Consider the following 24,757-nt stretch of genomic DNA (forward strand, 5'->3'; position numbering starts at 1 on the left):
AAATCACATTATACATATTCAATCACATTGAAACATAAAATCGATTTGCAACACCACCGTATAAATAATACAAAATTCATACAACATAGAAAAAAAGAGATTCCAAGTTCTTTGAAAAACTAACAAAAAGATCTACATCTTTTATGTTTTAGGATTTTAAAGATCTAGAACCATWATGGGTCGAAAACCAAGTCAAACCCGTAGTGGGTTTGATTTTCGAACAGCATTGCGACACTGTCGTAAACAATTCATAAAAAATTCATACGAAGTCGAAATGATACGATTCAAAAAGCTGTAGAAAGCTAACAGAAATATCTAGGTTTTTCATGTTTGAAGATTTTCGAGATTCAGAACATTTCTTGGACGAAAAAATCAAAACATTTACGAAACAAAAACATACAGCAGCAAAAAAAACAATTTTTAAATATAGCAAGTATGTCACAAAAACCGATGAAGTATATATTTATCCAGAATTCTGTCAACCTCGTCATTTAACATCACCTTGAGAGCGTGACGACATAAAATCTCATTACGAACAAAACAATTACAACTGCAATCATACGAGTTTTCCATCTTGTTCTTAATCACCTATTATATGGGAAGACCAAATCATATTATGAAGTTAAAATAAGATTATACTATCTGGTGCGTAAAACGAAATTGGACAAAATAAATACTGTGTACTTTGTTGTGACCTTAGAAGCCTTATTATTGTGAGTTATGGTGTACACTCTGGTTTCACCAACGTCGGTGAATCCATCCCATCCACAAAGCCAAACAACCTCAACTCTTTCTGAACTTCGAAAAATATCATTCGTGTATACACCTCTGCTGCATGAGCTTCTAACTTGCAAGGAGACACCAATCGAGGAATCGTGCTCGTGGTTGTCAGCTCTAGCGACCTATGTGTTGCCCCCTGACTTTCAATTGCATTATCAAAAGAATGGAGGAAAACAACAAGATCATGCCAAAAAAGTGCATAAACGTTAAAAAACGCATTGATACTCTCCGACTTGGATGTTGTTTTCATTAGGCCGGACATCTGATAATCCTTATAATAAGTCGGAATCCACGACTCCTTGATCTCATACAATTCATCAAACCATGGGTCTCCACGTAATCCATAAAAATTGATCAAATTGTTCCATTGCATCTCAAATTCATTAGGACCAAGGTGAACATTCCACACCAACTTATTAAATTCGCTAACGAACTGTGTACGGTGTTGGAGGTAATTACTAATCTGCCAAGTAAACCATCCTAACAATTGCATTAAAAATGAATATGAAAAAAAAAATTACTGCAATTAAATATCATCGTAATTACCTTTCGATTTCACCTTTTTAGTGATATGCCACATACACAATCGATGCTTGGATTCAGGAAATGCAATGGGAATTGCTTGTTTCATCAACGCACATTGGTTAGTGATAACGAAACGTGGTTGACGTCTATGTGCTTTTACAAAAGCATTTAATACCCAAGTGTAATCAACTACAGATTCATTATGAATCAATGCAGCTCCAACAACGACAGATTTCTTATGATTGTCAATTGCAAAGAACGGAACAAATATCATAGCATGCCTACTAAAAATAAACAATGAAAATTAATACAAGGTATAAGATGGAGTATTGATAAAAACCAACATAATAGTTTAATATCAAGTACAACTTACTTATTGGTCCTAAACGTTGCATCAAATGAGATTGCATAGCCAAATTCCCTATAATTTGATCGTGCAGTCTCATCAGCCCAAAAAATTGCTAACAACTCCTTGTCATCACACTTGTACTCCAAAAAAAACTCAAGACACACCTTTCTCCTATTAGCTATCACGTTTAATAACATTTGTGCGTCTTTATTGCCAATAAAATATGCTATATCACGTTTGAAGTTTTGATGATCTCTTACGGTGCCACCCGATAAATCTACACCACCCTTAACGGCTTTCCTGAATCTATGAGATTTGGTGACGCCACCCTTGGAGATAGAACCATGAAATACATTTTTATGATCAGTGTAATGTAGTTGTCTTTTAGAACGTGAAAACCTCATCTCCTCTTTCAACTATGTAGACAGTGGTTTATTTAGGTAATTTGTCGTCATGGTGTGAAATCATTGCTTCTTCAACAGCAGTTGATGCTATCTAGAGGTTCTTATTTATGCATCTGGGTTCACAGTAGACAATTGGTACTACATATTACAAATGAATCTGATTTCACTGCTATCTAGAGGTTCACAGTAGACAGTTGATTTCTTCAACAACAGTTGTTGCTATCTATAAGATCACAGTAGACAATTGGTACTACATATTACAAATGAATCTTATTTATGCATCTGGGTTAACAGTAGACAATTGGTACTACATATTACAAATGAATCTGATTTCACTGCTATCTAGAGGTTCATAGTAGACAGTTGATTTCTTCAACAACAGTTGCTGCTATCTAGAGGTTCACAGTAGACAATTGGTACTACATATTACAAATGAATCTTATTTATGCATTTGGGTTCACTGATTTCGTTGCTTCTTCAACAGCAGTTGCTTCTATCTAGAGGTTCTTATTTATGCATCTGGGTTCACAGTAAACAATAACATAAAACAACTCATATTGCTCATTAGGCATATATCTTGCATTTGTCTGGTTTCATTACAACTAACATAATAGGTGATTGCAAGTTTGCAATTCTTACGATAGTTATGAAAACAATACAGTACCTTCAGATTCATTACTCAACGATGCAAGTATGCAACATCATCATTGTCAAACTCTGCAGAAACTTCGTCAGTAATCGAGTCACTACGCTTAGGTATTGTTTTATTTCGACGAATGCAACCATCCTCATCCCTAGTTGAATAATTGCATTGATCTTGTGTTGTAATATTATTAGCTGCAGTTGCAATTTCACGAACAGGATCAAAACCTTTACGGTTACTGTTAATGGCATCAATTTCATTAAAAATATACTTGACGAATGTCTCATTGAAGAAGATAGGATCCATAGGAGTATAATAAGTTGAAATCAAACCATATGCTTCATCGATTCCATTTAAATGGTATATATTGTCTATTATTTAGAAATGTTGTAATTACCATAAGAGTTTCAATTAATAATAGTAATTGAATGGTTTCACCATAAATAAGATATATATTAATTTTAATTAAAAATAATTATTATTATGTAAAATTAGCAAAGGACAATATTAACCTTTTCATTTAAAAAAATAATTTAAAAAATTATTCATTGATTGGTTATAAAAGACGTTGTAGGGGTTGTACAAATACACAAAGTTGCAAAAGAAATATACCCTATATAGAGAAGTGATCAAATGAAAATCACCCTCATTTGTAAAAACCGTACAAACCACTCTCATACGTCGATTTCATTGTTTAATCTTATGAAAAAATTTCATGAAATTGTTTAATCTTGTGAAATTGTTTCATATAATATTTAATGAAATTTTAACGAAACTATTTCATGTATTTCTCTAAAATTAAAATAATAAATATGATAACATCCATGATTAACACCCTCCACAATAAAAATGGTTAATCAACCTCTCATAATTACAAAAAAATGAACAAAATGAAAAATTATAATTGGCTGAATGAGGTTTTCACGGTTTTTACAAATTGAGTGGTTTTTATTTGAACGCTCATATATATATATATATATATATATATATATAAACATATATGTATGCATGTGTGTGAGAGAGAGAAAGAAAAACCAACCCAAAACCAGAAAATTACCTCAAGATCGAAAAGATGTTGGTGAACACAAAGCGAAATGAAATCCCGATTGTTTACAGACTCATGTATTGATTGTAAGCCTTAAAATTGTATTCTTGATATTCAATCTTGAAAAATTAAATGATTAACTAATTTGACGATTAAAAGTTTAAAAATAGTATCCCATTCTTTTGTAGGTCATGAATCATGATAGCGAAATTACATTGAAACCTACTGCTGATTATTTAAACGGGTAACGAAATTACATAGAAAACAACTGCTGAATTTTTAAAGGGGTACCTCCTCATTTACAGCCACTTCATCGGAATAATTATGTTATTAAGACTAATTCTATGCGTAGAAATAAAGTTAAATAAGCTAAAACTACATCTGAACAGCTTGTTAGACAGTGTTTCTCTTTGCATGAGCTCGGAAAAGATGCTTAAACGTAAGTTCATTGCCATTCCAGTCCTTGTTCTCTTTCTAATAACATCAGAAGTTCTTCTCTCAGATGCTTCTGATGTTGCAAAGTGTTCTGAGTCTGAATTAAAAGCTCTTCTCAACTTCAGGTCAGGCCTTGTCGATCCTGAGGACCGACTCTCTTCATGGAAAGGAAATAACTGCTGTCAGTGGCATGGTATTGGCTGCCATAAATCCACAGGAGCTGTTTCCAAGATTGATTTGCATAACCCATATCCTTTGGCTGGCAGGTATGGTTTCTGGAACCTGAGTGGTGAGATTAGACCTTCTTTGCTCAATCTCAAGTACTTGACTTACTTTGACTTGAGCTACAATACCTTTCTGGACATCGAAATCCCTGAGTTCATTGGTTCGTTAAGAAATTTGAGATATCTGAACCTTTCGACAGCCGGGTTTAGTGGTCGAGTTCCTCCAAATATGGGAAACCTCTCTCACTTGCAGTATCTTGATGTTTCAACCAACTTTGGTAGTTTAACAGTCAACAATATTCGGTGGTTGACCAAGCTCAGTGATTTAAAACATCTCAAAATGAATGAAGTTGACCTTTCGATGGTAGATTCAGACTGGTTGGGAGTGTTAAACAATCTTACTTCACTAACAATACTTCATCTTTCAAATTGTGGACTTCCCAGTTACATATCAGCTCTTTCGCCGGTTCATCTTCCATCTCTTTCAGATTTAGACCTCTCAGTGAATAGCTTTGATTCCAAGTTTCCTGAATGGATCTTGAACTTGACAAGTCTTTCTTTCTTAGATTTAAGTAGCTGTGGATTGTATGGAAGAGTGCCGCTTAGTCTAGGTGAACTAGCAAATCTGTGGTATGTGAACCTTGCCATGAATAACAATCTCACAGCTAGCTGCACACAGTTGTTTAGTGGAAGCTGGCCAAAAATTGAGGTTCTTGACTTGGGTAAGAACAAATTACATGGTAGACTTCCTGCTGCCATTGGCAACATGACATCTCTCACTTATTTGAGTCTGTCTGATAACGACGTTGAGGGTGGAATTCCTGCTTCTATTGGTAAACTTTGCAACTTGAGGTTTTTGGATGTTTCAGGGAACAACATGACAGGATATTTACCTGAGTTTCTTCAAGGGGTTGAAAGTTGTGTATCCAACAGCCCCATGCCTTATCTGCAGATAATGAGATTGACCAACAACAAGTTAGTTGGAAGACTGCCTGAATGGCTAGGTCAGTTGGAAAATCTTGAAGAAATGGGATTAAATTACAACCATCTTGATGGTCCAATTCCTGCTTCTTTAGGGAGATTGCAACGACTAACCGATATGGGACTTGCAGGGAACAAGTTAAATGGGAGTCTTCCAGAGAGTTTTGGTCAGTTATCGGAGTTGATCATCTTTGATGTCTCTTTCAATTCTCTAACTGGCATCGTCTCTGAAGCCCATTTCTCGAATCTAAGTAAACTGACATTCTTGCACCTTTCTTCCAATTCCTTGGCTTTAAGTTTCAACCATGGTTGGATCCCCCCCTTCCAGATCAGATTTCTGGACCTGGGCTCATGCCAAATAGGTCCATCCTTTCCGGATTGGCTCAAAACTCAGAAGGAGATCAACTTTCTTGATCTTTCAAATGCAAGCATTTCTGATTCTATACCCAACTGGTTTTGGGACATGTCCTTTAACCTATCCTTGTTAAACATTTCCCTCAATCAGATCCACGGGCAGCTACCCTCTTTATTTGATGTAGTTCCCTTTGCAGATATTGATTTGAGTTTTAACCTGTTTGAAGGACCTATCCCTCTTCCAAGTGTTGAAATCGAATTACTTAGTCTTGCCTTCAACAAGTTTTCTGGTGTTATCCCATACAACATCGGGAAAATCATGCCATATCTAATCTTCCTCTCGCTTGCAAGTAACCATTTATCGGGAGAAATCCCATCCTCTATAGGAGAAATGGTGTCACTTGAAGTCATTGATCTGTCATCTAATTCTTTCACGGGATACATTCCTCCAAGCTTTGCAGATTTCTCATACCTTAAAGCCTTGGACCTTGGATACAACAAATTGTCAGGGTTAATTCCTGAATCTTTCGGCAACTTACAACTGCTCCGGTCACTACATCTGAACAACAATAACTTTTCAGGAGAGCTCCCTTCATCTCTTAAAAACTTGTCGAGCCTGGAGACATTGGATCTAGCAAACAACAGATTTTCAGGAGACATTCCACCATGGTTAGGAAATAATCTTGCAAGTCTCAAAATTCTAAGCTTGAGGTCAAACTCATTTTCTGGACGAATCCCCAGAAATTTTCCGGATTTATCCAATCTACAAGTCCTAGATCTTGCGATAAACAACTTGAGTGGCATGATTCCCACAAACTTGGGCAATCTCACTGCGATGTCTCGTGACCATATTGTCAATCAGTATCGGTTTTATGGTTTTTACAGAGGAATGTACTACGAAGAAAGGCTGGTTGTGAATCTTGAAGGCACGTTTCTAGAGTACAACAAAACTCTTTCCCTAGTAGCTTACATGGATCTCTCACAAAACAGCCTTCATGGCCTTTTCCCAACCGAATTAACCAAGTTGATTGGTCTGAGGTTCTTGAATCTGTCAAGAAACCAGATCAGCGGTTGCTTGCCAGACACCATTGCTAATTTAGGGCAATTGGGTTCGCTTGACCTCTCAAACAATAACTTTTCTTGTGTCATTCCATCAAGCCTATCATCATTAACGTTCTTGGGTCGTCTGAACTTGTCCAATAATAACTTCTCGGGTCGGATCCCTCTTGGAACTCAGATTGGAACCTTTGGAGAATCTTCTTTTGCTGGAAATCCGAATCTTTGTGGAGCTCCCCTTGCGGTTAACTGCAAAACTAACAGTTCAGACGGCACACGGGGCGTCCCAAATGACAAGAAAGATGAAGGTGACAACGATAATTGGCTGCCTTTGAGTGTTGGACTGGGATTTGCTACTGGCATTTTGGTTCCCTTGTTGATGTTGTCAATTAGAAGACCTTGGAGCGAGGCCTACTTTAGATTTGTCGAAAATGTGGCTCGTAGGATTACCCCCGGGAGCTAAACTAAAAGCAGCACGAGTCGGTCTCACAGTGACAGATGAAGAACCCGGCCATATCCTCGATGAAACATTCTGTAGGTATTTTAGAAATCTTGAAGGGTTTTACAAATATAATATAAATTGATATATGAACGTTTATAAATAAAACTATGCAAATATTTAATCGAGTTGTGTTATTTATAATTATTATATGAAAAATTAAATAGTATTTGAGGATAATTTGATCATTTAAACATGTATTTTTTCATTCATTCATGTTGCATGACTCATACCAAATTTAGATATATGTTAAGCATAGTTTTTTGTACCCGTAAAATAGTTACTCAATTATTTATAAAGAAATTACCTTACAAACCGGCATGGAACACGATCCATTAAATGTTTAAAAAAGATACATTAATTACAGTTGTTTTACAAACCATATGGTTGAAAATCATACCATAACTGAAGATGGTTGGATTGTAGCCGATTTTTTAATTGATGCATTACAAGTATTTAAAAATGCAACCGAACAATTATATGGTTTATATCATCATACTAGTTGTTTAGTGCTTAAAACATATTTATATATATTACTTTTACAAATATACTTTTATTTATTTTACAGTGAAACGTAATTATGAATAAATATGTAATTTTATAAATATTTTTAGTTGCTATGAATTTTTTATTTCATTTCACTTTCTTTCCTTTTTCCTTCCTTACCTTCATAAAAAGAACTCATAAGAATCTTAGAGTTGGTAACCGGTTATAACCAGGACCAGCATAACCTGCTAACAGTGTACAAATTTCATAATGGGGACTGGTAGTAACAGATTACCGGCACGACCGGTTAACCAAAATACCCAAAGTTGGTGCATAAATTTTGTATCTTCAACCCTATACCGAAACTATTTTACAAGTAAACTCACCTCCAAGAAATCATCCTGCAATAACTCAATCACTTGAAAATAAATAAAGTGATTAATAATAATACATCAAATATTCCCTGCTCAACATGTGTTTCTGTATTTTCCAAAAAATCAAGGCTCTTGCAATTCTCTCCAAACTAATTTTTACAGGCTCGTATCCGGGCAACTCCTTGATATCGATATTTCTATCGTACATTTTGAAGAAATGGCTCTCATGTCTTGAATCCTACTTGGGTCATCTTCCTAATTTTCCGAAGGATTTTTAGGAAAATAGGAGGTAAAGAGGCACAAGAATCTGATGTGTGTAAAGACGATCAAAACTGTGAGTTACTAAGAAATGTGACCATGCATCTGGCACTCTGAAACAGCCCATCTAACTTCTGCCATACACCAGATTGAGCTTCCAGAAGCTTCTGTGCCTTGGCTTGTAACTTGGACTGCCGTCTAATAGTTTCCCCATGTATCTAGCCACAACAAACCATCAATCAACATTTTTATGAAGCAATCATCTCAAAATCCATTAAAACACATTGAAATCTGAACTTTGAAGCAAGGGCAGAATGTGTAGCGAAGTTTGTCTAAGCGGCAGTTTACCAAATGCTTACTGCGTAAGTATTTACCGGCAAGAGTCACCACCCTCATTTTACCTTATCGGATAGCATCCAGGGCCATGAAAATAAATTGTTGGTAAGCATCTCTTACCCGACAAGCACTAACAGGGTAAGAGTCTTCTTCCTCACTTACCGGGTAAGATTCTCAGTCCTTGCTATGCCTCTTCCCGGATAAGATAAGTGACACTTGGTAAGCACTTACCCGGTAAGCATTGGTAAACAGCCCCCTAGTTCCCATTTATGAGCCGTTTACCAAACGCTTACCGGGTCGCTTACATGGCAATAACCAATAACATTACCTAGTTAGAACGAAGGCAAGGACTGAGAGTCTTACCCGATAAGTGAGGGTGGAGACTCTTTAGGTAATTGTTGCACAAGATGCCGTTTTGACGGACTAGAATCTTACCCGGTAAGGTAAGTGAGTTTTGACTCTACTGGTAAGCGTTTGGGTAAACGGCCCCTTATTGTCACCGATAATTTTTTTCACAACAATGTAAAAAGTTGCAAATTTTCTGATTTTGTACCAATTTTGATCAGTAACCTGCTCATCTTGTAACATTTGATGACGTAAATACCACGTTTATCGTCCCTTTTCCCATAACCCTTTCGTAAACAGGTATCCACGCCATCAAATGTTAGAAGAACAGCTAGTTAAGAGGTTAAGAAGGGTACAAAAGAGAAAAGTTCGAAAATTTGTTACATCCATTAAGAGATAAATTTCTTCATTACACTAAATAGGAACTAAACCAAACTTTGTTGCATTTTGCCCTTTGAGTAGACGTTCAAACGTGTGTACCTTCAAGAACAATCGGATGACAGCTTGTATGAATTCAAAGTTGTTTCTGAATGATATTTCATGTATTAAATACTCGAGTATAAGTTCAAGAATCAACAACTCTGGTCTATTTTCTGGTTCTTGCTCATCATCATCATCAATAATCTGAAGCATCCTTAGTTCCACATCCAATGTTGAAGGAGATAAACCTTTGAGATAGTCTGTGAATGCCTCAACTGAGAAGTGTGAAGCATGATACAGATATTAAAACGATATGGAACAAGGAAATACTTGAGCATAACTCTTTTTTAAGTAGGCAAACCTACATTGATGTCATGTCTCAGGAAAAAAAAAACACAGATATCAAGATGCATTTTGTCCTCGGGACCAAACAGAAAGTTACAAAATTAACTACTCCCTCCATCCCAAAATATATGTCCACAGTGAAAAAGGCATACAATTTTTAAAATGTCTAATTATTACACTTTTTAATTAATAAAATGTCAATTTTACCCATAATAATAGAGGAAAGAATTTTAAATCTCATAATTAAGAGTAGAATTGGAGAGCAGTTGTGTACTTTGAAAGTGCCCTTCTTTTATGTGGACGCTTATTTTGGGACCAAGGGAGTGGTATATAAGAAAAAGAGACATAATGAACTCGACAGCTGGCTAAACAGCATAGGTTTTCCCCCCCCCCCCCCCCCAAAAAAAAACAGGATCAGAACCAAGTGAAACGTAATGCATGCTTTTTTAAGCAGAAGGATTATGAAAAGAAAATAAAACCCCAAACAAGAATGGTTCTGCTAAATAGTCAAAACGTCTAAGGGTTGACCGGTAAGTCAATCAAGCTTCACTAGATTTGTATGACTACAATTCATCTCCTCAATTACTGTTCCATAAAAAAGGGGTATTCACAAGCTTAGTTTGTCCGAATTCTACAAATTTCAAGAACATTATATTTGACTAAGGAAGAATGCCAACAGGTGAATGATGTCGATATTTTAATGAAAAATCCAAACGAATATTAAATTTGAATGTTTTAGGGGCAACCTCATCATATGTACCTCATTTAGGAAGAAGTAAATGGGCCCATTCTTCAATTAACAATGTAAAAATAACTTAAATATCAGAACTTACAGTTCTCTGTCTCAACAGACGACTGGAGGAATTGTACAAAGGGTGATGAGGGCAGATCCGTACTTCTGGCATGTTTATCAAACTCATCAGCTTGTGTTTCCTTTCCTTCATTATTTGGCTCACTCACCTTGAACAATATTTCTCCCGAGAGGGATGGTATTGATGGTAAAAAGAAAGGCGCCTTTTCAGGTTTTTTTGGAGGCTCAATCGGCTTGTTGCGGGCCTGAAAATTGCAAAAAAAATAGTTATAATTACATGTATTATTCATGCTGAATAATCATGAATATCATGCATTTTCATTATTCATGATATCATACATTTTCAACTAATATCATGTATTCTGAATAATTTTCATCATGAACGTGTATCACCACATTCATCACGCATAAACATGAATAGTTGGTTTTCAGGTTCTCAAAATATCTACGGTTTTAAAACATACATATATATATATATATATATATCAACTTGCTCATAAAGTATGTGTTCTCAAACATTGTTATTCCTTCAAAAATATTGAAGAATAATGCATGTTTGAAGAGAGAAATAGAGAGAGAGGAACCTTTATGATATCCAAATTGATCAAGCTTTGCCACTGGCTCTTCGGCAGCAGTGAAAGTGTAACTAGGTCCGGGATTTGTTGCTCACTCACTAGAGTGTTAGTAGTGGCCTGAGGCTGAGAGTTGCTTAAAGCAGGCTTATCAGAATCATCATCGTCTTTAGAACCCTCTCCAGAAGAGATGGGAGGTAATTTAACATTCACTACCTCCTTTCCACTTCCATATGAATCATTATGTGGGGCTCCGGAAAACATTGTCTGGTTTACCCTGAAAAGACAGAACCATACATGTTTGAACTTACTTTAAAAGCTAATATAAGAAGCTGTACCGTAATTACTTTGTTGATATACTTCCTCCATCCCATGCAAATTAAAATGGTTGGATCCGTATATAGTTGAAGAATATTGTTTAATCATTTGTCAAATAACTAAAATACTATTTAACAAAGACAGAAGCAATCACGTGAACCCAAAATCATTTATATCAACAATTTATTTCTACCATTCAACAATTTAACTGTTCTTGGTTCTTTTCAAAAGTTGGCTTTCTTCCTCTCTTGTCTCAAGTTCACCACTTCCCGTTTCTTGGCTTTTTTCCAACCTTTTGGGTCTTCACGGAAACAGACACTCTACTCTTTAGTATAGAGGACAGGTCTGTGTACATCACACCCCTCCAAAACCCCACCTCCGGGTTCAGATATCCTCAGTTTGGTTTGGTTTGGTTTGATAAAATGAGAAAATAGTAATCTTAGCAAGAAAACCTACTAAAGATCAAAATAATGCAAATTTGAATGGGCATCCCAAAGGAGAGTCGTGTAATGTTCATGGAACCGAGGGAGTATTATATGCATTCAACCTTTTCATCCTAGAGTCCAACGAGAACAACAATTGCTGCATGTCTACTTTCTGAAGGAAAAAAATCCAAAGCTTTTAAGGTCCAATAATGGATCATAACAACAAAAACATGATACCAAGATGTAAACATGAGCAACTGCTTACCAGAGGTAGACTCCATTCTGATCAACATGAGTTGTTGCCAAAACATCCATATTGGGCGATAAAGACAAGGCAGTAATAGATACATCAACATGTATAGCATCAATCTGCCTGGCTAAGATGATATCCCAAATCCTAAGAGTGCCATCCATACTGGATGACAAAAGCCATTTTCCGTCCTCACTAAAACAAATGTCAGTGATCCTATCAGTGTGACCTTCAAACTTACGAACCATTTTTAGTGCCACAACATCAAACATACGGATGATTAAATCATCCGTAACAGTAGCCAAAAGACCTGAAATCATTCAAGAAGCCTCATCATAAACATGTGTGCATTTCGTGCATGTGAGTGACAGAAGGCAAAAGGCATACCATTAGAACGGTGGTAAATGATCTTAACCACTGTGCAACCAATTTCCCATCTGGCTTTCAGATCACGCCCTTTAAAGCTCCAAACCTAAAGCATTAAATGATTTGAGTTATGCAGAAATCAAAAAAAAGTTAGATCACTAAATACATAAAACATAAAGAATACCAATAATATATTTAAGTTTTATATCAGCTCCAGTAGAGATGATACTATAACATTTAACTAGTGCATGCCATTGTATCACTCGTATGGCACTAAACAAGGTACACTAATGAGTGGGGTTGGATAGCACACAGTAGAAAGCAAGACAAATTCCTTCTACAAGCATTGAAAACATGTTCTCTCCGTCCCAAGATCAATTATTACACTTGAATGCTGGCAAAGATAATGAGTTTAATTCATAAGTTAACCAAATATCATGTCAGATTGTTCCTTCTTCACATTAAGTCAGAGATAATTTTTAATACTAAGAATGGTCAAAAGCTTGTCCATAATGATTGCCAACTGACATTTAAACACAGGACAACCAAAAAAGTAGAATGTATCAGATGTTGTAATGAGTTAGTATTTAAATATCACAAATCAACATAATTAGAAATCTTTTTGACTTCAAAAATGCAATGTTCATCTTGCTATAGCAAATACGCAAGGACTTGAAAAGGACACATAAAACCAGCGGAATTTCACCATTTACGCATTTACTGACAAACCCATTTATGTTGCATGCCTTTACCCACTCCAGATAGATCTAAGGGGGTGCTTGGTTCATTCAAAAAAGGGAATGCTGAATGGGAATGGGAATGAGTTCCATTCCTCCCAATATATTGACGAATGTTTCGTTACCCCGTATCCAGTGATGGCTCAATCAATTTCATCAAACCAAACACCATTAATGATTTCCATTTCCATCCCCCACCCTTATTACACCCAACCAAGCACCCCTTAAATATCTTTGAAGGCTCTCTTTTGAGTTTATAAGACATAATTTTACATAAAAACCTCCTTCAAGGATGACACGTTAAAATGCCAAGCATCTCCACAGCTGTATCTCTTGAGATCACAAGAAAGTAATTAAAATGTAACCATATATTCACAGCTTTAAAACAATTGCCTATCATGGATTTAAAAGATATACCTTTATATCCCCATTATATCCTGCACTGATCATTAGGGAATTTGTTGAATCACATGCTACTCCAACCACCTCTCTATCATGAGCAGAGCTTCTTTTTTCTGACATGTCCACATATGATCCTCGGCTCATGCCTGATTGAAGATTAAATTTTTCAATCCAACCACCTGCTGTGCCTAATATAGCAAAATTGCCACATGAACTGATAGTGCAGGCCTGCCATCAGATAAGAAGTGCTTATTGAACTGCCCTTCATACATAAATTGGATAGAGAAAAAAACTGCACCAAGATATGATGTGCCTCATGCACATCCTACTCCAAATACATGAAGGAGAAAATATCAAGAAAGATGCTAATGCTGAGAAGTAATAATACTCAAGACAGCAAATATATTCTTTCAAGTAGCAATAAGCAAATAGACCGTGTTGCAAATTATCGTAATACATCAAATAATGACAAATGGCATAGACTTATTACCTTCACTGGAGTTTGAACATCTGCACTAGGTGTCAGGATATGTTCACCCAGAACAAAATTTTGCAGCCTCCAAACATATGCATGTGCAGTATCCATATGACATGTAACTACATTGGACCAATCCCGTTCCCTAATTTCAGCTAATAAAATTAGCCCAAAAACAAAACATCAGATGACAAGCTTGGATAGTGATCTGAAGTATTGCCAAAACAACAGGTTACAAAGTTGAGATAGAGAAAAGCCAGAAATAAGATAGATGACATACCAACATCAAATGCAATCACAGGCTTCAGTTTTATTTCTTCTTCCTGAAACATAACATGTTTAAGAAATGTAAGAAGAAAAATATGTATGTCAGTGTATATGCCAAAAAATATGTTTTATCATACATGATATATGCTCAAGTTGACGTATGATCTCACTATAGATCTTTTATTATGGTGCAAAAGCTTGTTATCGCAGAATGAAAGATTTATGAAAGCTTATGGTTCTAGAAAATGAAGATGAACAACCTTTAATGTAAGCTCCATCTAGATCATTGAATGCTTCTAAAAGAATATCATAATTTGGAATGCATGAGCTAACCATTTTGTCCTAACCTATAGGTTGCATGACATTCTCGTATTCAAATATCAACCTCAATATATATTCACCATTAGTAAGTAGTAACCACAAAAAGGAGAAAACATATGCAGGACAAGTTGTTCGAGAAAAGCCTTCTTAGAACAACTAAGATGACAGCACAACATCATTGTTCATCAGGAGATTCAATTTATAAAAGTCAAATGATCATCTACCTTCTTCATTTGCACAATAACGAAACTCTACAAGATGTGCCAAACCATTATACACCTCCAAATTCTGGATGGTAATCAGGATTTGGACTCTGTTATTACATTGAACAGAGTTCCAATATAGTTTTATCATGAATTGAATGTAATTCTTTGAACAAGACCATTAAATAATTCTGGGTATAGGACATAACTTGTTCTCATGAGTGCAGCAGCAACAGAAATAAGGAATATTTATCGGATGAATATTCAGAGTTGTGCAGTGTTCTATTAACTATAAGGAACAATGGTACATGCCTGTGAAAATTATAATGGGAAACCTATCACAAGAACACATACTGAACACTTTAAGTACTCAAGCATGTTTCAGATCCTCGGCATGCCTTCACTGCTTATTTTCAGTAGAAGGATTACTTCTAGTCTACACATAGACCGTGATTCACGTATTTGTCATTAATATAAGCATATAACTGAACAACTTATTTTAATGGATGCCATCTCACACTTAAAAACTAATGGAATACCATATTTGAAAATAAAGGCATCTTGCAGCTTTAAAATAGTATTAAAACATTAAATGCTCCACATACACTAAATGAAAAGAAAATAAAAGACAACATTGCAATGAAAAAGAACATAAATGCCATGATCATCCACATATATTGTACACTTCCATTGTACAAGGTGATACACAACACATCCAAAAAGACTCATCATACCTTCAATTTGAGTTTCTTTGCTCTTTTTGTTACATGACGCTGAGAAAGCTCTCTACTTTGTTGATCCTGATTGCAACAGAAATAAATAAATATAAGATGCAAGAAAACCAATTATTAGAAAATTCAAATGTTTAACTTCAACTACACCTAAAGCGCTACAATAAAAGAAGAAAACCTTACAGGCTGAAGAAAGTGAGAAGACATGAAAACATTGAAGTTAAGTTCAAATCCACCCAAAACATTTTATTACTCGTCACCGACACAGCACAAGAGTAATAGTACCCATAAGCTTCTAGACAAACCCACAAGATTCACTCAACACAACATTTGAGGCTGCATAGCAGAATCAAAAAAAAGACTTGATCTGTATTGGCTATGCCACAGGATGAACGGAACATGTTCAAGGAACAACCAGCAAAACACATGCAGGTATAATATACGAGATTGTAACAAAATCATCATGGGCTCTTCTAAAATTTGTTATCATCTGAAAATACAACTCTAATATACATGAAACTATCTCAAATCATAATAATAACACCAAGGCCCTGTTCACATGGGATTATTGGGGAGCCATTCAACTAGATTGACGATATTATAAAGCCCATGACCTGTCATTATCTTTTCCGGACATGATAAAATCCCGTGACAGTTTACAAATTTCATACTGGGACAGCATTGCAATTACAACGTCTATTTTTGTTTACCCCCACTAGTTGTCGTCAAAGTAGTTGCATATAATGAATCATCCAAACAGAAGTTCCTAATCACGAAAAGGTTTCAACTCCTCCACACCTATTTCTGTGACTAAAAGAGACAATGGATGAATAGAAAATAATGTAGATTTTCAAGAAGGGGGACCAAGGTTGTTAAAGACGCAAGACTCACTTAGGCGGAAAGGGGTCCTGGGGCCTAGGCACGAGGCACGGACCTCGTGAATGCAGGCGCATCGTATAAAAAAATAATATAGATATACACACATAGTAATACACAACTCAAATACCATTATATACAAAGTAGTAATATCAACCCAAAACCATTATATAAAACATAGTTCAATTTCAATTTCCAAAATGTAGTAATATCAAACATATCTCAATAAAGCATAAGACAGCAACCAGTAGTCAAGAAGAGAGCCGTCAGGAAAGGTTGAAAGCCATGAGGGAGAGTATAATGTACGGGTCATATTTATAGGAGATGACTGATTAGAAGTGAAATATTGAATAGAGAATTGAATAGACTTATCTAAAAACCCTTTTTGTAGAAGTCTAGGAGGTCAAAAGACATCATTAATATTAGGTTTTAAGAGTTCTGAGAATATTTTATTCTTTCCGGCTCGGTACAAAACCTTCTTTGATTTATTTAATAACTCTTCTTTAGAAGTCTAAGATACAAGATAATTATTTAAAATTAGGGTAGATCTACAAGGTGCGCCTAACCCCATTATGCGCCTCAGCCAAGGCGCTGCGCCTTGGTCTGCCTCAGTAACTCGCCTCGACATGGAAAAAGCCCAGCCCTTTGCGCCTCAGCGAGCCTCAGGCACACTTTTCACAACTATGAGGGGGGGAACCAATAGTTCTTGTCAATGACAACTTTGATTAATAAAATGAGGACGAGAACCAGGATTTTTAGAAAGAACAAAAGCTAATGACTAATAATGATAAAGACCAATTACATCAGCACTTAAAAGGGAATTAAAAGAAATCACATCCCCATCGGTAGTGGAGTGAGAAGAATATCTTCACAGGGTCACTTCGATTCAGAAGAGTAAAATGGTGAAACTCAAATATGCTAATATCCAGCTCATATGCAGTATCAAACAATCATTCTGATTGCGTATTCTTTGTCCGGACATTTCTGAGAATTTAGGCTAGCATTTAGCACCTCAACACATAATAAGACAAACAGTACCTAAGTCCCAAATATTCCAAAATCCAAATTATCGTAAAACGCCCAATTATTCGAAAAATATATAACTACATCAATCCCTACCCAATTGAACGCTGGACTTGAGCCAAATAACACTCTAATATAGTGTTCCTTGGTCCTAATCTTACAATTCCCATCACCTATTAATATAATCACAGTAATTCCTGAAACCAACAGCACTTAAAACGGATTTGACCGTACTTCATATGCCCATTACTTCATGCATCCATTACTTCATATATGCATTACTCATATGCCCATTGCTTCATATCTCCATCACGTATACCGGCCTTATGTGATGATACAAGAAATTATCTCAATATTTCAAAAACTTTAAAAAAACAATCTCACAATAAAGTATATGCGTGTGCACGTAAATATATACAAATACATGTTACTATACACATGTATGATACATGAATGTATATGCATACACATATATATAATACTGCAAGTGTAAAGATGGTATCCAACCTGAATAACAGAAAAGAGGCGGAATGCACGATCTTGACCAGCAGATAGAATGTGTCTCCCATTAGCATAGAACCTGGAAAGTGCTCCCAGCAATTTCAAAAGACAATATAGCCATATCTCCGTTCATAAATTAACATATACACATTTTTTTGTATGTCAAATACACATTTTTTGTATGTCAAAAGAAAGCTAAAATAAAAGGTCAAGTTTCTTTCACATTATTGGCGTAAACAATGCACACATATGACAAGTTTCAGGTTATTATAACATCATATTACCGTATACAAAGAGGAGGCGCACTGTGCCCACTTCGAAACCGTAGCAAACGAGGATCGCCATCACTTGTATCGAAAATCCACATCTACAAGGACATATGAGGTAAGATATGTTTAGTACCCTTCATTTGATATAGAATTGCCACAAACGATGTGCAAATTTGGAAAGATATGTTTGTGGCTACAGGAATGTGGCCTGTACTGATGCTGGACACTAATGATAGAAAAAGGCTTCTACTGGTGATGACTTTGAACAGGATTTTGTTACAAGTCCCATTTTAATGATGAAGTTTTATGAATCATATTATATAATGTGGAGTCTTCAAATTCTTAAAGCACATACATAGCGTAAATCATATATAACTTGAAAATGGATAAGCACCTCCTGGTCCTTGGTTCCTAAGCAACAAAAATCATAGGTGGCCTACATAAAAAGATGATAGCATGTGGTAAAGCATTTTGGGTAACTATTTTTAAGGAGGTTCATGTTACATTTTGGTTTGTAGTTAAATATCTAATCATTGCAATGTGTGTTGGATGAACTGTGAAATAATTCGAGAGCAAAGAAATGCAAGAATAATTTATGTTAGAATTTTTTTAATTTTGAAAGTGCATACATATATGTCAGATAACCTTAAAATGCATAGGGCACCTTGAGATGCCTTTTTCCAGGCCACAAACTCATGTATAAGGCCTTGGTTTTGCTTCGCATTGTAACAACTATATGTTGAAGAAGAGTCTTAATGTCAATGCACAACACTCTTAATATGATTTCAGAGAGATTCAAAAACAATAAACAGTATATATACACACATATTGGAAAAGAACTCAATTCCTATGTATGGCAAATTGAACTCAATTCCCATGCACGGCCGGCGATAGTCCTCAAAGTCAACAATGTACTCATGATGATACTTCTAGCCACACACCCAACTAGATAGATACAAATACGTGTCATGTATTTATCTTGTCACATTGGCAAAGATTAAATGAAGCTTTACGATTTTCAATTAGGTTTGCATTGGTTTCATGATGAAAGTCAAGTATTTCAATTTTTTTGGTAACCGTGGTGTATGGCTCTTTAACCCAACTAGTCTACTGGGTTCATGCAAAACATGAACTACACATATCTTTAGACAAAGTTTAGAACTCCCAACCAATAAAAGGTGGCTCCTAATGGATTGATAGCACCTACACAGATTCAAATCACAAGATATAATGCTTCATGAGGCACCATATGACCCAATGAATGCCGCTAAGCCAACCCCTTGGTGTCAGCTGTTGCAAATTAACATGAAATATTATGGCATGAACTTGATTAGTCATGACATTTTCAAGTTAGATTTGCCTTGAGTTACAACAGTCCTACAAGTGAAATGCAGATAATGTCGTCGGAGGGTCCATTATTGCAGATTAGCACAACAGCTTGCCTTTGCACATTGTGTGCTTTGGTTGGTAAATATACAGCACAACAAAAATCGGAAAGACCATGTAGTGTTTCCTCTTTACCTTTATAGAGTTGTCTGCAGATGTACTCATTAACACTGGTTCATTAGCAAAGAAATGCAATGAAATCACAGAGCTATCATGCGCATCTCTAATAACAGACTGGAGCCTCCTCTTTTCAAGATTCCATATGCTTATGACACCAGACGAGCCTCCAGATGCTAGGAGAGGTTGACCATCTGTAAAATAAAATCAAAATTGTCACTTACTTGACAAGGACAGAAGCAATTGCTAAGGAAATATACAGATTTAGACTGAGAAATTCAGAAATAACGATATTCCAACCAAACAAGAAATTATAAATCTCCCTAGCAAGACTCAATAATTCATCTAACAATACATCCATGGACCTTATTAAATATCTCAAGTGAAAGTCTCTTCAATACTACTTGTGGTACCACTTCCCATCTTCCACCACCTTTGTTGATCCCATCTTCATTCCTCCAATTATCTAACAATAATTCCATGGACCTTATTTAATATATCAAGTGACAGTCTCTTGGATACTATTTGTTGTACCACTTTCATCCGCTTTCCTTGTTGATCCCATCTTCATTCCTCCAATTATCCTCAAATGAGATAAATAGGACCCAAAATCTTGTGTTTTTATCCTTAGATCATATAAACAGAACATATAAAATATTGGGAAATAGCCTAAATGGGTATTGCCTTCCTTTCAAATGGTGGTGCCAACACCTTTTGAAGACACTCAATATGTTAATATATATTATCATATCCATCCTAAAGAGACCACAAACTAAACAGCATAATGCAGGGTTGATGTTGATCTCAAGTTACTTGCTTGTGCAAACAATATGCCTTGACATTAAACATAAACCATACAACATAATTGGACATGCAATCATCCAAAAAACTTCCCTTGAAGTTGCAAGGATTTTTAAAGAACCAATTATATCCATCTTTCCACCTCATTCATTTTCACCTTTGTGAGCATCCTCCATCCCTTCATCCACAACATTGACCCGAAGTTCCATGTTTGAATGATAGATGGGAAAAAAATCAACAAAGAGGTCATGAAATGCCAAATACAACCATGCACGTATGCTCTTCGATGCTAGCCATAGATTTAGATAGGTCAAGAATACGAAAAAATTAACATTCTTAATTACATAATTTTACCACCTACTCCCAAGGCCCAACTAAGTAAACCACTGAAGCTACAACAATTCTAGACCAAATAATAATACAAAAGTCGTATATTTCAGTTAAAGCCCACCTGCACAACAAGGTGATAGGGTAAAACTAGAAGAGCAAGCTCCAGATGCAGCTAAGTGCACAAGTAAGTTAAACTTGATATTATCATGATGCATAACTCAGGTGTCCTGTTACAAAAAATAAAATGGTACATTCTTCAACAGTAATCAGTCCTTTTGAGATCTTACCAGTTCTGAATGACAAGGCAGTCACAGCACCTCGAGTGGATTGACTAAAGGTAACTACTTCTTCATCGTAACGAACATTGTGAACATGAATCTTTCCATCAGCACAGCCAACAGCAATGACATCTAAAGCCGGAGAAGAAACACAACAACTTATAGATGATTTCCAGCCTTTGAATTCATAAAGTTTTTTCTTTGTGCTGATGTTCCAAAGTTGAAGCGAACCATCCTGACCTCCAAGAATCACCTGTTTAAACACTTCAAATAAGTTACTCTTGAGGAATACGTAATGAAGCAGCAACAGATGTCCTTCAAATTGAAGCTAAACGGATACCTTGTTTAGGTAAGTGTCCGGATGCATGATACAACTCGGAGTGAATTCGCTATCTAGCAAAATATGTCCAACTGGAGAGAGATTTTCATCAGCTCCTTTGAAGGCCCATATGAAAACATTGCCTTCTACATCAACGCTAAGGATGTGTTCTCCAAATAGCAGCAACAAGTTAACCTTGGCATTATGTCTGCTCCATGTAGCCACCTGTTTGTATGCAGTCTTTCACCTCAATTTGCATAATTGTATGTTTCAAGGAAATACCTAAAAAGGCATTAAATCCCTCGTCTTTTTTTGCATACAGTTAAATAACTATAATAAACAACAATAGTTACTGTTGCTACACATGCAGTAATTTTTTGACAAAGTAAATTTTCAAGAAAAGTACTCCATAAAAAGGAAACAATTCCAGATGGGCGGTAGAGATGGGGAAGCATAATCAAGCCATTTCCTTGTTCAACTTGACAGCTTATGATAAACAATGGACCTTTAGTATGCTATGTTTTCAAACAATAGATTATCCATAAAAGAGAACTGTCAAAAATTTGCTGAATTTTATAGTTGATTTCTTAGCAATTTCTCGCGTTTGCTGATTTCTATCCTGTAGCTGCGTAAAATTTGTGGATCACAGAGGGAAAAGACAAGTAAATTGAAAACAGTAGAGAACGAATACAAAGAACATAACATTCTCAAACTGCCTTTGAATCTCTGAATAAGCAAGTAACGAAAGAAAACATCTAAGGACCTATGGCAGTAATAGAATTTTCTACTTGCATGATTTGCAAATGCAAGTGTTTGCCTGCCAACATAAAATGCAGAACTGTTACCTTTAGCATGCCCATGTAGAACCATGTGACTTGAATGCATAGACTTAAAACTTAAATGACACTATGAGGAACTTCGAACAAATGAATATCATGAGACCACATGTAACTAGAATGCAAACTGAAGTAGCAATCATGTAGCTGATCAAAAAGAAATTCTCTGAGCATGCTAAATGTTCTCTCAAGTAGCTAATTAAAAAGAAAAGATGGACTCAGATGACAATGTCCATTGTCAAACAAGATCTTTTACAAACTATCAAGTAAGAAGGCTGCAGATGAAGAACCTGATGAGCACGCTTGAATACCCCAATATCATTTCCGTATGCAGCAAATGTATAGTCACGATATGATGCAAGAGCCCGAATCTTCTTTGCAAGTTGAGGACCTTTCAAGAAAGTCCAAACATCAATAAGGAGCCAGTCTCGAAGATTTAATCACAGATAACAAAACAAAGCTAAAGTTGAATCCTTTTTAGTTTGTCTATCCAGCAACTACGGCTGAACAAAGTTAGAGAAAAGAAAACTATTTCATGAAATTGCATTCTGAATGCTTTGGATGAAGAAACCTAAACCCAGTCTCTTTGAGACTACTTGTAAAATCCTAAAAGAAAAAGAAGGTTGTTGATTCAATAGTCAGATGTCATGCAAATACTTATTGTCCAGAATATACATAATGACATTTTTCCTTCCATTTTCAACATTAAAACAATGTACCATCATGCTGCTCCAAAGGGTTTAGATATAGCAAATAATTATAGCATCAAGACAAGGTCCATGTATATTCTTTCAAGTTGCAGCCCCAACTTTAAAAACAATAATAATAAATTAAAGTAGCATGTTATTTCTTTTTTGGTCAAATGCAGGTTTTTTAAATGGAATTCTATCAATTTCAAACTGGTATAGATGAATACAATTTAGTCACTCTCACTGTAATTATGACCCCCCACATAACATTTGGCTAGTCACCGGTGAATCTAACACAATCTCATGTACCACAAGCATTTGAAAATGCAAATAACAAGCCCTCAAATAGTAAATAATGTTAAACTAGCATGAATCTAGATATCTAAAAGTTAATCATTCTCCCTCCATTTCACAAAAGCAAATGCATTTCTCCTTGCAAGTTCAAACCCGCTACTTTCCCCATGGAAAATTCCAACGTCAAATGGATAGGGACTTAACATATTGTTAACACCAATAATTTTTGTAATTTTTAATGTAATGAACAAATTTTAAGAGAAAACTTGCATCAATTTTCAAGGTAAAAGATTCATTGTTTTATGCCAGTCTGGCTCCAATATACAGACCTCGCTGAAAACCAAAGAATTGACCAGGTTTCAGCAGGATGATTGTGAGAACAACAGCAAGCACCTTAATGAAGTCCCCACAACCAGTGATATGGGCCTAAAACAATACTAAAAAGGAAGCCCTGGTTTTGCTATGGGTCATGTTCTAAGATTCCTGAGGGCCCGTGTATCCTTCTTTCACAGAAAAAGATTCATCTAACAGCACAAGTTATAGTAAAACGAATAAATAAACTTACCAACGAGAACCAGGCTGAGCTTACCACACTGTCAAAGGAAGAAGAAGAAAGCATGTTATGTTGATTTCGGTTAGAGTCTTGAATACAAACCACATAACAAGAAAACATAGAATTAATACAACTAAAAGCAACTGAATTAATATAAATTTTAAGCTTTCTTACGTTGTAAATCTGCCAGGCTTTCCCGACGCTGACTGTGACGAAGGTCTCGGTGCCCAATCTTTGAACGGAGAAAGGAACGCTACTCGTAATGTATCCAATAGCACGAAAGGGTTCGAATATCCCCATTATGTTGTGTAACAGCAAAAGAAAGAGGGGTGGAGGGAGCCAGGGAGGTGAAGAAAGGACCAGATGAATTAGGGTTTTGGTTTCAGTTTTAGGGGTTTATGGAGAAACGCCACCTCAGATGCCAAAGGGACCCACCTCATACTCCGAATCCGAACCAACCGAATTTGAGGCTCCAAATTTCTTATCGGGCATTGTAACGGGTTCGGGCTTACCGGCTTACTAAAAATGGGAAAATGAAGAAGTGAACTTCAATTCTTTTTCTTCCCCTTGGGTTTGGGTTTGGGTTTGGGTTTGGGTTTTTCTCGCAGCTCCGCTCTACATTTTGATGAATTAATCTAATTTATTAAATATATGTTAGAATGGTATTCGTGTAATGCACCAACCAACGAGATAAATCTTTATTTTAATGGCTATTTTTATTCTTTGTTTTTATCGATATAATACAATT

General features: G+C 35.9%; 3 protein-coding genes across 3 annotated transcripts; 1 reads left to right on the forward strand and 2 right to left on the reverse strand.

Annotated features, from left to right (window-relative positions):
- Positions 1-718: 718 nt before the first annotated feature.
- On the reverse strand, positions 719-2,058 carry LOC112520017 (protein FAR1-RELATED SEQUENCE 5-like). The gene is made up of 3 exons (XM_025128322.1): positions 1,679-2,058; positions 1,327-1,586; positions 719-1,260 (listed from the first exon to the last, which is right to left on the reverse strand). Exons 1-3 carry the CDS (start codon positions 2,056-2,058, stop codon positions 719-721), a joined length of 1,182 nt encoding a protein of 393 aa, XP_024984090.1.
- Positions 2,059-4,131: 2,073 nt separating this feature from the next.
- LOC112520018 (receptor-like protein EIX2) lies at positions 4,132-7,259 on the forward strand. Its single transcript, XM_025128324.1, has one exon. It carries the CDS (start codon positions 4,161-4,163, stop codon positions 7,257-7,259), a length of 3,099 nt encoding a protein of 1,032 aa, XP_024984092.1. The 5' UTR covers positions 4,132-4,160.
- Positions 7,260-8,092: 833 nt separating this feature from the next.
- Positions 8,093-24,336, reverse strand: LOC112519219 (U3 small nucleolar RNA-associated protein 21 homolog). The gene is made up of 18 exons (XM_025127221.1): positions 24,184-24,336; positions 24,022-24,049; positions 22,764-22,864; positions 21,659-21,862; positions 21,328-21,571; positions 19,928-20,103; positions 18,422-18,504; positions 18,144-18,216; positions 15,741-15,806; positions 14,496-14,538; positions 14,231-14,370; positions 13,756-13,968; positions 12,623-12,707; positions 12,251-12,545; positions 11,255-11,519; positions 10,693-10,915; positions 9,575-9,789; positions 8,093-8,631 (listed from the first exon to the last, which is right to left on the reverse strand). Exons 1-18 carry the CDS (start codon positions 24,307-24,309, stop codon positions 8,482-8,484), a joined length of 2,730 nt encoding a protein of 909 aa, XP_024982989.1. The 5' UTR covers positions 24,310-24,336; the 3' UTR covers positions 8,093-8,481.
- Positions 24,337-24,757: the final 421 nt, after the last annotated feature.

This window comes from Cynara cardunculus, assembly GCF_001531365.2.
Source record: "Cynara cardunculus var. scolymus isolate 2C chromosome LG 10, CcrdV1, whole genome shotgun sequence".
In the NCBI taxonomy this organism is placed as follows: domain Eukaryota; kingdom Viridiplantae; phylum Streptophyta; class Magnoliopsida; order Asterales; family Asteraceae; genus Cynara; species Cynara cardunculus.